This window comes from Marmota marmota, unplaced genomic scaffold (genome assembly GCF_001458135.2).
Source record: "Marmota marmota marmota unplaced genomic scaffold, marMar, whole genome shotgun sequence".
Lineage (NCBI taxonomy): Eukaryota > Metazoa > Chordata > Mammalia > Rodentia > Sciuridae > Marmota > Marmota marmota.
The window spans coordinates 1,155,173-1,169,378 of NW_026000196.1; the positions used below are offsets into that span (position 1 = coordinate 1,155,173).

The 14,206-nt window shown below is 45.1% G+C and overlaps 1 protein-coding gene across 3 annotated transcripts in view; it reads left to right on the forward strand.

The window, feature by feature from the left end:
* The first annotated feature begins 234 nt into the window (after positions 1–234).
* Il16 (interleukin 16) overlaps positions 235–14,206 on the forward strand; it is a 120,977-nt gene continuing 107,005 nt past the window's right edge. Inside the window, exon 1 of one of the 3 annotated variants that reach the window (XR_007342805.1) lies at positions 235–585. Coding sequence is in view for 2 of the 3 variants with exons in the window: in XM_015493007.2 (XP_015348493.2) it covers positions 546–585 (40 nt within the window). In the remaining variant the exon portion in view is untranslated. The remainder of the gene's footprint in view (positions 586–14,206) is intronic. The other 2 variants (XM_015493007.2, XM_015493008.2) reach the window with 2 other exon arrangements.

Sequence of the window (14,206 nt, forward strand, 5' to 3'; positions counted from 1 at the left end):
GGGTAAAGATTTAGGTGTTGTGTTTGTCCCACTCAAGTACATAAACACATCAGAACTCATTAGAAACACTGGGGGCGGGGGCGGAGACTCAGCATCGGGACGATGTGAACAGTGGAGCACATTTTCCATACATTAGACCTCAGAAAGAATTGGGTTCTGCCCTCTCACAACATCTTCTGGATCCAAAGGAAAGTTTGAGGTTTTACATTTCTGTTTGCGGTACAGGAAAAGGCTTATGATCTGAGGGCTTGAGTCAGTGAAATAACATTGCTTTTATACACATTTGCTTCGCAAGAAGTGCAGGAGTTGGAAGCGACCGTTGTGAAACATTAAAGATTTTCTGGCAGAGGGAAAGGGATTTTTTTTTCCTCCTCCCTCCCTGCCGAGGAAAAACAGTTCTAACGAGGAGTTACTTTGTAGTTTTAACTCCCATTCAAATACTCCCAGCCCTGGAGGCTGTGGTTGATCGCCCCCCCCACAGCATCTTGATCCGGGTTTGGAGGGAGTTTTCCCGGCTTTCCCTCATCCTCCGAGCCCCCGTGGTCATGAGTTTGCAGAAGAGAGTCTTCCCCAGAAAGGAGACTGGTAAGTGGAGCTTCTTTATCTGTCTCAGGGGATTTATGGGGAGATGGATTGGAGGGGCTGATCATTTTTGACATCTTCTGGGAAGGGTGGAAGAGCAATTTTTGTTACACTGTGCAGTGTGTGTGTATGTGTGTGTGTGTGTGTGTGTGTGACTGTGTGTGTGCACATGTTTGTGTGTACATGTGTGTATGCATGCCCATGTGTGTGCAGTAACAGTCCCTGACTTTCTATCCTTGCAGAGACTGGCTGAGCTCTACCATGTGCTTGGCAGAGGGGTGAAGGGACATATCATAGGACCCCTGAGGGGATAAAAGTGCCCTCCTTTCCGTGAGTGTTGCAGGCAATGCTGAGGCAGGGGCATTCACGTCTGAATGCCATAGCTGTCAGGATCCCCATCAGCTGGGCTCCAGTTTCAGCAGAAGCAGAACAGAAGAGGGAGCTGCTCAGCTCCTAGAGGAGAATAGAGCACAAGTCTCTGGAGCACAGGGACCCTCAAGACTGGAGTCTTGAGCCTTGCCTGGTAAATCTTGGAACTGGGAGGGGCCTCTGGTATCCTGGCTGGACCCTGCCTTCCTGCAGGTACAGCCCATTAGATGAGATCATTTCTTATAATAACCTTCTTCTTTGCTCCAGAAAAATAAACAATGAGGCTTCAGGGTAAAGGATTTTAACCCTTCTGCCCAGCTTTTAAAGTCAGTGCTGGCGAAACTTCAGTTCTGTTTTAACTTTGGCATAAAAGAATAAACACATGGTTTTCTTTAAAAAGGAGAATGAAGCAAGTCAAAGTCATACTCTGGCTTTTCCAGCTCCAGGAAGATATGGCTAAAGCCCTTGGGATCTTTTGCTTAGGTTCCATTCAAGCCTTTCCTGAATGCTGAAGAAAGGCTGTGGGTGGTAGGAACTGAGAACTGGGGCTGTAGTGTCTGGCCACCTGGGCTGAAATCTTGGTTCTGAGAGGAATCCACTTGATCTTGGAAAAGGTATTTCACTTTGCTATGGCTCAATTTCTTCCTTTGCAAAACAGCAATCATAAATTCTTATCATACAGGATGGGAGAAGCAATAAATGAGATAAAGCTTGTGAAGTGCCCTGGGCAGTTTGTGCACAATACAGTGAACATACCAACTCTCAGAAGCAGGCTGCTCCCCTATCCTGTCACACAACCATCCCAAATGTTCAGGGCTTGTGGATGAAAAGCAGCTGTGGCCTCCCTCTCTAGCTAAAAGCACTTGAAGTGCCCCTCTTTGGAGATACACCACGTGAGTGTAGCTGATCTGGTGTTCAATAGGTGCTCAGTATATAAAGAAACATCATCTCCACATTTATTCACAGGGAAGTCTTACCACTTCCTGTCCCTGGCTGCTTTGCCTTTGGTTAGGTTTCCCTGGCAACAGACTCTGAGGCAGGGATTTGTGTGTAGGAAGTTCATTGCTGAGTGCTCTGGGAAGGACACCTGCGAGGGCGAGGGAGGAAGAACTGGACAGATGGAGGAGTGGGCTGTAATACAGTTGCAGCACTGGCTGATCCCAGGGGGTTTTGTACCCCTGTAATGACCAGTCATATCCTAGGAGCTGTGCTTGGAACTAGGGCATCATCCTGGGCAAAGTAGGTTGGAGGCAATGCCTGGCAACTCAGCAATGAGTGGTGACAAGCAACCCTGTGTTAGCTATGGGAATGAACACCTTGGTTCTGGGGTGAGCCCACAACAGCCACTCAGTAAATTTGATCGTGTGCTTTCTTTTTGCTGAGTTTAGCTGTTTAGAAGATTGGGCCTGAAATACATGGACACCTGTCCTCTTCAACTCTTACATAGTAGCATGATATTGGATAAGAGCTCTTCATAGCTAGAACTCAGAGTCCTTGCCTATAAAGTGGAAAGAAGGGTGTTGGGCTATGGATGACTTCTAGGAACTCTTCCAGCTCTACCATTTCACGAGTGTGATTATGGTGGTTGGTTGTGTCTCCAGGTGTAGTTAGCTCACGTGACTACAGATGTCTCAGTTCCTTCTGCTAGAAAATAAGAATCTCTGGGGATCCTTGTTATAAGACCAGCTATCAGTGGGGAGATGTTCAACTTGAAAAACAGAGGGAAGTTCTGCCTAGTCCTGGAGCTAGGTGGGGAGTGGGGCTGGAGAATTCTGCTGTCTATCTCCCCCACCCCAACATTTTCCCCAGGGGGTAAAAATGTAACCATATGAGACACTGCATATATCTTCAATAGTTAAGAGTATCTACTGTTGCCTGGGACAAACATAGATGTAGCTGGATTTCTTTTATTACCATCCTTCCTTGACTACTTCCCAATTTTCTATTTATTTTTCAATATACAAAGAGTGAACTCACTTTTCCAAACACTTGGAATTCATTTTCAACAAATTATTTGTTTAGAGCTTTGTATGCTTCTGGCACTGTGCTGGGATCTGGGGATTATTGGGACACATTAAACGAATATGTACATGCAACAATATAAAAGAAAAGAAGGCTAGGCTGTAGTGGGAGAACTGACCTAGCCTGGCTGATCAGAGGAGGTTTCGTTTGAGCTGTTTTCTGCAGGGTATGTGGGATGGGGAAGAAGATTCTGATATGATCTTTTAGTATCTCCTAATAAAAATCCACACATTCCAAGCCAGGTGCCATGGCAATCATCTGTAATCCCAGTGGCTGGAGAGGCTGAAGCAGGAAGATTGCAAATTCGAAACCTCAGCAACTTAGCAAGGCCCTAAGCAACTTAGTGACACCCTGTTAACCACTGTGGCTCAGTGGCTAAGTGCCCCTGGGTTTAATCCCTGGTACAAATAATAATAATAATAATAATAATAATAATAATAATAATAATAATAATAAATCACACATTCTAAAGAGGAAAAAATGTTTGTGATGAAACATGGCCAAAATTTCAGTCAGTTATCAAATTTATTTCACCAGTGGAGGGGGAGATGGAGCATTGAGGAGGCCACAGCATCAGTCTGGGTTGTTCCTGAACATGAATCTGATCAGGGAAAACAGTGTGGGCAGATCTGGCATAGGGTCATCTGTTGGGGACAGAGTTGGAGAAGCCAGCCTTAGATGAAAGGGCAACACATTTTTTTATGGTTTGATTATGGGGTGCCCCCCAAGCTCCTGTGTTAATGGAGAAATATTGAGGTGAAACGATTGCATTGCGAGAGCTGTAACCTCATTAGTCCATCCTAGTTGGAATGGACGGACTGGGTGGTTACCATATGCGGGGGAGTGTAGCTGGAGGAGGTTGCTCCCTGCCAGCGAGCCTTGGAAGGGTTAATATCCCCTGTGGCCCCTTCCCTACCCTCTCTCTTCTTCCAGACTATCATGACTTGAGCGGTTTTCCTCCACCAATCCTTTCTGCCCTGATGTGCTGCCTTACCTTTGGTCCAGAGCAATGGACCTGGCTAACTTCAGACTGAGACCTTTGGAACTGTGAGCCCTGAATAATAAACTTTCCTCCTCTAAGTTGTTTTGGTGAAGTATTTGGTCACAGCGATGCAAAGCTGACTAAAGCAACATTGCACAACAGGGATGAGAAATGAAAACTGTTTCATACCTTATGGGTTTAACTAGCCGCCGCTGTATCTTTTTAAGTCTACTTCCATTCAGGCTCTTTTTCTTGCAGCACCTTTTAAAAAACAAAAAACAAAAAAAAACCCAGACAGCTACTTAGGAGGCTGAGGCAGGAAAATCACAAGTTCAAGGCCAGTCTGGGCAACTTAGTGAGACCCTATCCCAATATAAAAATAAAAAGGCCTACTGTATAGCTTAGTGTCAAGAGCCACTGGGTTCAATTCCCTGTACTAGGGGGGCGGGGCTGGGAGGACTTGTTAGCTCAAGGAGTAAGAGCTTTTTGTTGGTGGGGCTAAAAATCTCACTGTGTATCAATCATCTGTCTATGTTCTTCACTCTGGCAGCCAACCCCCAACCTTGAAAGCCTACTTTATAAAGAGAGGCTCCCTTCTCCTGAGTTGACATAGGGTCACCATGGGCATGGCCTCATTTCATCTGCTCCACTCTTTGAGCAAAGGCTAGTTGTCTTTATTTGACAAGTGAACCAACACAGGGCACAGTGGCTTTCCCTGGACAGTGAGTGACAGGACTGAGATTTGAACCCAGGCAGGTGCATTCCATTCAAAAGTTTATGTTCTTTGCATGCTACATTGTTGCTCAAAAACAACAGTGATCCTTTTACACACAGGTAGTTTTTCCCATGCTCATGTTCCCACTTGATGTTGGGTTATGGATAACTTCACATTTTCCTGCATAGATGTTAGAATCACCATCTTTAATGGCCTTAGATAACCTCTTCAGATGCCTGTGCCATGGTTTATTTTACTATTTCCCATATTATTGACTCTTTGGTTTGATTTCAATTTTATTTTTTCCAAAACATGATTATAAAGATTTTTAAACATGTGGAAGAGTGGAAAGAATTGTAGTTAATAACCACTAGCTAGTTTCTACAAAGAACATTCTTACTATATTTCCTTTATCATGTGTAGCCATCTCTCTGTCCTTCTGTGTATCCAAGCATCCATATTTTCTTAGATGTGTTTCCATGCATGTCAGCCATCACTATAAAATCCATCATAAAATTAACTCAAATTTGAACAATATTTCTTGGCTATTCTCCTTTTAGAGGTAAAATTTACATACAGTGAAACACATATCTTTTATTTTAAAAAATAAATGTAGTTTATTGTTACATTAGTATTTACATAAAGAAAAGCGGAGGAGTGGAGAATAATTTGCACACCTGATTCTAAAGACACACATCAGGACATTTTGTGTGGTAGCAATGGGCTATGACTGGGCTACTTAGGGCAAATGTAATTTCAAGGCATTCTCAACCCCATGGTTTATCCATGTTTACTTAAAAGCAACAATGATAACCTCCCATGTTACTTAGCTGCTACAAAGTCTGTTTCTAAGATGTTACTTCTTCAGAGTGAATGACCCCAATCCAGGAGAACTTGGCTGATAGATATCCTCACAGTGTGACTTCACCTGCAGATCATCAGTGTCACTGACTTCTTTTTATGATGACCAGCAAAATGCAATTATCTGTAAAGTAAGTAATTCATGAGCTAATTTAGGTATATTTGATCTTCAACAAAATGTTGCGAATAAAGAAATATTTGCTTTGGTGAGGTAAGACTGGTCAGGGGTCTGAAGTAAGAAATTTGTTAAGTTCCTGTCTTGCCTCCAGCATCCAGTTTTGCTCCCTTTGCAGTACTGACGGCTGAGTCCATTAGAGTGTTTTTAAAAAATTATTTGTTCTTCTTAGATATACATAACAGTAGAGTGTGTTTTGACATATTATACATACATGGGGTATAACTTATTCTAATTAGGATCCCGTTCTTATGGGTGTACATGATGTGGATTTTCACTGGTGGTGATTCGTATATGAAACACACATATCATAAGTGCACCATTCAGTTAGCTTTGACAAGTGTATACACCTGTGTAAGTTGCACATACTCCTAGCAAGATATAAAACATTACCACCACCCTAGAAAACTCTCTCATGCCCCTTCTCAGTTGCTTTGTTTTTACTGATATTATATAACATGTCATTACATTTAAAGGCTTAGTTAAATACAGTATGGTATCTCTTTCATCCTCCCTGAGCCATGGGGGCAGAGTCCTTGCTTGTAGAGACCCCAGCTGTGGTGGACAGGCCTTATGATGTGTTAAAGTGCAGACACTAGTTGGGGTTGTGGGACAAGGTAGCATGCCAGGCAGTAGGTTATCCTCAGCTAAAGGACCAAGGGAAGAAATGTTCAGAGAGTGTCCCAGGCTGTCACTAGGATGAGGTTAAGGTTGTTGTTTTGGGTACTGATAGTGGGGTTAGGAATGGACCAGGCAGGGAAGATGGAGCAGGGGGCCTCATCATGGGAACCTGATGCAGAGATGGCGAGAACTGTATTATGGCTCTGTAAGTATTGGTACATCCTAATGCTCTCCTGTGGGGCCCCAGGATCTTGAGGCAGGTGAGGGGTGCCAAACTGTAATCACTAGGCTGTCCTTATGCTTCCTGCCCTAGTCCATCATGGCTTCGGCACTTGGGGCAACAAGTGCATATTTATTGGCAAGATGAACACAGAAGCAACCCAAAATGGGTTGTAGGTAGTGCAGGATGGATGGACCTTCAACTGTCTGAATTTCTGTCGTGTTATGAAACATAGATGGAGAGGGCCCAAATGCAGGAATTTCTGCCTCCCACACCCTTCCACTCTTTCCTCCCCATTTCAAAGGGCATAGGGACATTGCAGGTGGGATGGGGTTGAGGAAAGGCAGAGCCAGTACATGTTAAACCACCACCATGTGTCAGGCAGTGAGACATCCTTATTTAAGTCTCATGATAACTCCCATTTTACAAATGAGAAATCTGATGCTCAGAAGGGGGAATGTATCATTCCAGGTCAAACAGCCAGCTAGCAGCAGTCTGGGGAAAAGAACTCAGCTGCTGCACTCCTGGACAAGTGCTCTTTCCAATGCTTGCCTGTCTCCTGTGTCTAGCGTGTGCTTATGCATGTGCGGGCTTGCAGCGAGCTTGTCCGTTGGTCCATTTGTTTATTTTGCATCTGTGTCTATGGGTTGACCACAGTGACTTCTCTCTCCTGCTTTCCATTGCACTCCCAATCCCTTCCTCTAACAGCTATTTAGTATTCGCTTTGTGCCAGGTACTGTATTAGATGCCAGAGCTACAGAGGGAAACATAAGACCTTGTTCCTGGCACCAAGGAACTGACAGTTACTGGATAAGGCAGACAGAGACGAGCAAGATCAGCATGGTATGCTTAGAGAGTGCCAAAGGGCAGCTGGTAATTTAATGGGTGAGTTGGGAGACAGGGTTGGGGAAGGCTTCCTGGAAGAGGTGACTTTGAGCCAAACCTTAAGAAACATGTCGTGAGTTTGTTGCACGGAGGGTGCAACATGCCGAGGTGGAGGAAGCAGGGAACATCTGGAAGAACTTCAAACTGAGGGTGGGGGGACAAGCCTGAGACCTTGGGCAGGGATTTAAAATTTTTACATATTGAGTCAGTCATGTTAGGACAATAACAAATAAAGAAAAAAGGGATTTCTTCATCTTTTAAAATGTTGCTTTCCAATGCAAGGCAGGAAGCAGCCGTTCTTCAGATGATTGTGTGGGCAGAGAGATTGAAAAAGTGGGATGAAAAACCTCCTGGCACGGCCAAGCACTGTTCACCTCTGACTCCACCCTTACCCAGTGTAAAAACACATGGGAGGGGCCTGTCCTTCTGTTGGGGCATCTCTGGCTCCCTGTAAGAGCCACAAAAGGTGAGGGACCCAGTTGCCTCTGGAAATGTTAAGACCCCACTGAATACATGGCTCTTGCCAAAGCCTTGCTCAGTGGAACTGTCCTGTCCTTCCCCTCAGCCCCCAGGAGTGTGCTTCATTGGTACCCAGCCTTTTCCTTCTGCCAGGTGGAGAGGCAGGATGCTGGTGCTTTGTAAACTATCTTAATCTTGACCTTAAAAAGCACCACCCAAGCTCCGACTGCTCCCTCTAGTTCTGGTGTCTGATCTTTTCTAAGCCTCTCCACGTGATGGGGGATAACCGGATAGGCAGGGATCTCCAGATGCTCAGCTTGTTGATGTTGATTTACTCTGCTTTTGTTACAAGGTCAGGGACTGCCTGGACTTTGTTGTCGGATAACAAAGCCAGGTTCACACCCTGGCTCTGTGCCTTGAGAAAGTTGTTGCACAGTCCTATGACATTTCTCTTTCCCTTCCTCACAAGGACGTGGGGGATAATTTGGTACCAAGCCTACAGGCTAATTGTGGAAGTAGGGATTGTGCTGATCGACCATGGTTGGCATCCTCTGACCCACAGCAAGGGCTGCATAAATGGTTGTTGTTACTGTTACCAATTAATCCACCAGGGCTCTGCATCCTCAAGCATTTTTCTTTGCCCTGGAACTCTGAATGAAACCAAGTGATTCTGCTGGTCCAATCCAAGGGGTTATTAGTGCTCTTGGAAACTAACCTCTCTTCCCTTGGAGAGAACATTCTTACTATTTCCTAGTCTGTGGCCTTGATGAGCTAGGATAGAAGAGGGTATGTATTAAAGTGCCATTTAAAACTGAGTCTAATCACATGAGTTGGATGAAGGCAATGTCTGTAAGAACTCTTTGTAAACTCTCAAGTACAAACAAATGTAGAAACTCATTATGTGGCATTAGTCATTTATTTATTCATCCAGTTATGCATTAATTCAGTCAGTAAATGTTTATTGAGCCCTTATGGGCCAGGCATGTTCTAGTGCTGGGGCCCCTGCAGGGAACAAGGCTGATGTGGTCCCTGATGGGGGCTCATGCTCCAGATGGAGCAGATGGATGATGCCCAAGTACCTAAATAGACTCTGAGGATGCCTTCCAATGGTGGCAAGTTCAATGAAGAAAACCAACAAGGAAGATGTAACAGACAGTACTGAGGGGCTCATTTAGATTGAGTGGACAGGAAAGGCCATATTTAGGATGTTGAGGTAGGAAGAAGTCAGCCATACAGAGATCTGGAAGAGGAAGCTTTGGGAAGAGGGAACAGCTAGGGCAAAAGCCTTCGTGCAATGTGAGTTTGGCCTGTTCAAGAACAAGCTAGAATTCAGAGATGACTGTGAAATGCAATAAGAAAGAGGGCAAGAGGTGGGAGCTAAGGTTGGGAGGACAGTCAACAAGGAGATCATGTAACTGCTTTGGGCCATGGTAAGGAACTTGGATATTGCTTTGAAAAAGTGATGCAAAGTGTTAGGAGGGAATAGGTGGAGCACAGGGCAATTTTAAGTCAATAAATGCATTCTTTTATTTGATACTATAATGGTGGATAAGTGACCCTATGCATTTGTCCAAAACCCATAGAATAATAATACAAAGAATGAATCCTAATGCCAACCATGAACTTTAGTGAATAATCATATGTCTACATGGTTGATCAGTTATAAAAATGTAGTATGCTAATGTAAGACGTTAATAGTAGGAGAAACTCCATATGTGTGTAAAGAAAGAGGGCATGTGGGAACTCTGTACTTTCTGCATAATTTTTCTGTAAACCTAAAACTGCCCTGAAAAATGAAGTCTATTAAAATTTTTGATAAGCCTTAAAAAGCAATGCAAAGTCCTTGACTATTTTATGTAGGTGAGTACTATGATCCAATTTATATTTGAAAAAATCTAGCTAGCATTGTGTAGAAAATGGATTATAGAAATCCATGTAGGAGCAAGAAGCCATTTAGAAGGTGATGTAGGAATCAAGGATGGATTAAGAAGGTAGCAGTGAAAATGGAGAGAAGTGGATGGGTTTGGTCTGTCCTCTGGGGATGGAACCAACAGGAATCACCAATACTTTGGATATGATGGAGAAAGTCAGACAGGAGGGAAGTCAGCATTCTAAGAAGGTTTATTCTGGCAGGCAATTTTCTAAGACCTTTACAAGTATGATCACATTCAGTCCTCTAACAATCCTTGTGAGGTAGATAGCAGCACAGTAACCACCCTACAGATGAGAAGAGCAGGCCACAGAGAGGTGGTTCTTAACCTGCCTACAACTATGCATCACCTTCCAGGGACAGATGGTACCAAATGAATCCAGGAATTCTAGCTTCAGAGCCCTTGTTCTTAATAGGGTTTTGTGGAGTTCAAGTTCAAGGCCAGCCTTAGCAACTTAGCAGGACCCTGTCTCAAAAAAAAAAAAAGGGTGTATGTGGGGCAGACAGTGTAGCTCAGTGGTAGAGCATCCCTGGGTTCAATTGCCAGTACTGAAAAAATAAAAACCCAGAAAAACAAAAACTAAAAACAAAATTATGGAAGTCTGGGGAAGAAGCAGGTTTTGTTGAGGAGAAATCAAAAGCTCTACTGGGCAATATTACTTTTGAAATATATTTAGTTTCTAGGAAAGTGAATGGTGGGGAAAACGTTAGAAGCCAAGGGCAAGTCCAGGGATGCAGACATGAGTCTGGGAGTTGGCGCACATGCTCGTGCATATGCTCATGCACCTGCATCAACAGAACCAGTCCCTGAGATTTGTTATAACTGCATAGTGTATTAGTGATGGAATATTACTTTGAAAGGATGCGAGCCCAGAAAGGGTAAGTTGAAAGAAGGAAAAGCCAGAGAGAACACCCATGGTTAATACAGAAGTTAGCTAGAATTTTCACACAAAGTTAAGTGTAAGGCCTTGGTTTGAATATGAATGTGGTGGGTTGGTGAGGGAAGGACCAGCCCTAAGTGGGACTCAAGGGACCAAAATCTTATAACCTCCCACAGGAAACACATTTCTTGGTCTTAGGGTCTTCTCTAGGCCTTCAGATCTGTATCCACAAACATGTTCTTACTATTAAATCAGAAGTCCTGGCTTCAACCTTGTCTGTAAATTGAAAATGCCAACTGGGCGGAGAACTTGTTATTATTATATCATGATGTTAACATTTCTAGTTGGAATTTTAAAGTTATATTCTATGTCATGATAATGTAGTTTGATGACCTAATTTTCACAGCATAAAGACTTCTTGAGGATTTTTAAAGAATACTAAATAATTGTTTGCTTAAAACTCTAAGCAGCTCTCTCAGATTGTTGGATTATTGTTCCCATTGTATGGATGTGGAAGCTGAGGCTCAGGGAGGTAAAAAGACTTGCCACTGTTCACAGTGTTGGTTAATGTAGGAGCTGTGGCCTTAATACTGCTCTGACTCAAAAGCCTTTTTATTCTTCTGTTTGATCTGATTAGGTGACCCTGTTGCAAAGAACACAGTTTTCCATTTGCCTTCTGAGTATTTTGCCACCACAAACATGCATTACCTGTGTAATTTAAAACAAGAGGAGGGGAGAATATCAGAAGAATATATAAGTTGTTGGTGATGAAACTTTAGCAAGTATCAAATAATTTAATAACAGATTTCTGAACTCTGTAGAATGAGGTGAGCCAGCTTCCCCCTGGGAAATATGGGGCTTCCCGACTTGCAGGAAGCATCGCCTGGGGCAAAGTTGAAAGGCTTCAAGGCACACAAACAGCATTTCATAGCAGCAGTGTGCCCAAGAAAGGCAAGTGGTTCTCTAAAGCTTTGGTCTTTCCACCCGTAAAATGGGTACAAACAGAACCTACTTCATGTAGTTGCAGAGAGGACAAAGTGCTCATTGGAGTATATAACACATAAAAAGTCATCTGTCATCTGGTATGTATGTGTGTGTTTGTGTGCATGTGCCTGCACGTGCTTGTGTGCAGGTGTGTACAATAGGGACAACAGGGAAGACCCCATGGAAGCAGATTTTTATTAGTTTTCATGCTAAGGAAAAATTAAAATAATAATGAAAGGAGCAGTGGTTCTTTCCAACACGGCATGTCTGCAGAGCTGTTAGCAGGGAGCCTCCTAGATTGTCACATTCTCTCAATAACACTCTGTGGTAGGAGTTTCTAATTTCATTTGGCCGATGTGAAAACTAAAACTGAGATGTCACCAAGACTGCTCCGGAGGGCTAGGCTCATGGTTCTAAGCAAGGTGGGGCTGTTCCTGCTGTGTTTCACCCTTTCTCTGGGCACAGTGAGCTGGCCTGTGGGGTGCTGGGCAGGTGGGAGTCTCCTCTTTTTTTTTTTTTCTGCAGGAGGACCTTCATGAAGGGCACACCTTGAGGTATAGGCTGCCCTGTATGTGTAAGGGTCAGGGAAGGGTCCCAGCTGCACTGTTGAGAAAATTCACCTCAGTGGGGGGGAAGAATGGGTGGTTCAAAGACAGAGGGAGAGGCAGGAGCTGGACTCAGACACAGGAGTCAGAGACGGCTTAATGCTGGAATAGGAGAGAGGCTGTGGGGCCTCTGTAGGCCACAGGATCCAGGAAGAATGAGGCTGGCCTCCAAAGGCCTGGGGTACAGAATCACACGCCCCTTGCCAGATGGAGAGAGCCATGGTAGGCGATGCCTATTCTGATCCCAGATGCCCTGGGCTGAGGAATTTCAAGAGAGGCTGTGGGTGGTACAGAGCAGGCAGCACTGACCGATGCCCCCCATTCCTGCACTTCTGAAATTCTTCCCCTGCACGCCAGACTCAGCCCTACAATGTGGCACTGTCCCCAGAGCCTGCCAACAAAGGCACCCCTATGTCCAGCATGCCCTCCCGGTGCCTCCTGGGTGACCGTAGCCTGGTTTCCCCAGCAGTGGCTGCACGTCCACAGCCATGCCTGGAATTTCAAGAGCTTCCTACAGTTCGCACCTACACCCTCATTAAAGCCCCCAGGAGCCCTGCAGCATTTGGTGGTGAGCTTCACAAAACATTCTATTTTTCAGAAGAGAGGGCCACGCAAAGGTCCCAGTTGGTCACATGGGAACAACTCACAGAGGCCCAAGCTTGGGAGAGATGTGTGGGATGCTCTCTGGGGGCAGCGGGGTTAAATGTCACCCTGAGATTAGACCATCTGAGGGGACATGCAAGGGAAAGGCATTCTGATCATGTGCCACTAAACTCTATAGGACACACAGAGGTGTCATGTCCCTTTAGGTTGTGGTTTTCAACATGCTTGATCTAAGTTAGGCCATTGGCCCTTGAACTTGGGCATGCACCAGAATCACCTGGGGGGGCTTGTGAGTTACCTAGAATGTTGGTCCCACCCTCAGGACTGGGGCCAGAGAATTTACCTTTTTAGCAGGTATTGCTGCTGCTGCTGGTGGTGGCTTAAAAACCAGACTTGAGGACATTGCATGTACTACTGAGAGCCAGTTTGATTTAAGATAAGTCTGGCACAGAGAGGCAATGGGATAGAGCCTGGTGTGGTATTTTGCGGGCTGTGTGACATTGGAGAAGTTGCTTGACTTTGTTGAGCCAGTGATTAGTGGTGTTGACTCCAGGTCACCAAGCACAGAGCATAGTAAGTAGGAACTCAGTGAACTTTGGGACAGTGATTTTCTCTGCCTGTAAAATGGGTATGATAATATTCACTGGATTTTCTGGTAGGAGAGTGAGAGATGAAGTTTATGGAAAGCTCCTGTCGCGTGCCAGTCCCATCATAGACACTGAATAGTGTCTGTTACTTCCCTGCCCTTCTTCTGGTCACTTCTGTGCTATACAGGGAAGGTGGGAGAAAACTGGGCCTGGATCAAGGAGCCTCGCTTGGGTTCTGCAGCTCTGGAAGGGGCCTGCCTCCCACGTGTTCCGTGCCAGCCCAGCAGATGGTGGACTTTGTTCCGAAGCTGAGCTTCTCGGCCCTGGCAGACCCCTTTTTGGACCAAATCTTTTCCCATGGAGATGTCAGATGGCTACAGTGGGGAGTCTTTGAGCAAATCTGTGCCAGGATGGACACATTTGCCCACCGTCACCTGTCAGAGCAGGTGGCATCAACAGTATCTGACTCAGAGTCCCTTCCATGGGAGCTGAGATGTGACTCAGGAGCTGGCCTCTGTGTGAGGAGGGAACATCCACTGCTCACTCTTTGACGGATCCCACCCAGCCTTGGACCCCAGGCCGTCCAGAGATAGATGGTGCTGCGGTCCCTACTGGGCAGTTGGAGAGAAAAATAAGGAAGGTGGCAGCCCTGGGGGGCTATGCAAAGGAAAGTCGATGGGCACCAGGTGAGTGATCCTGCAGCCACCTGCACGGGGGGGTGGGGG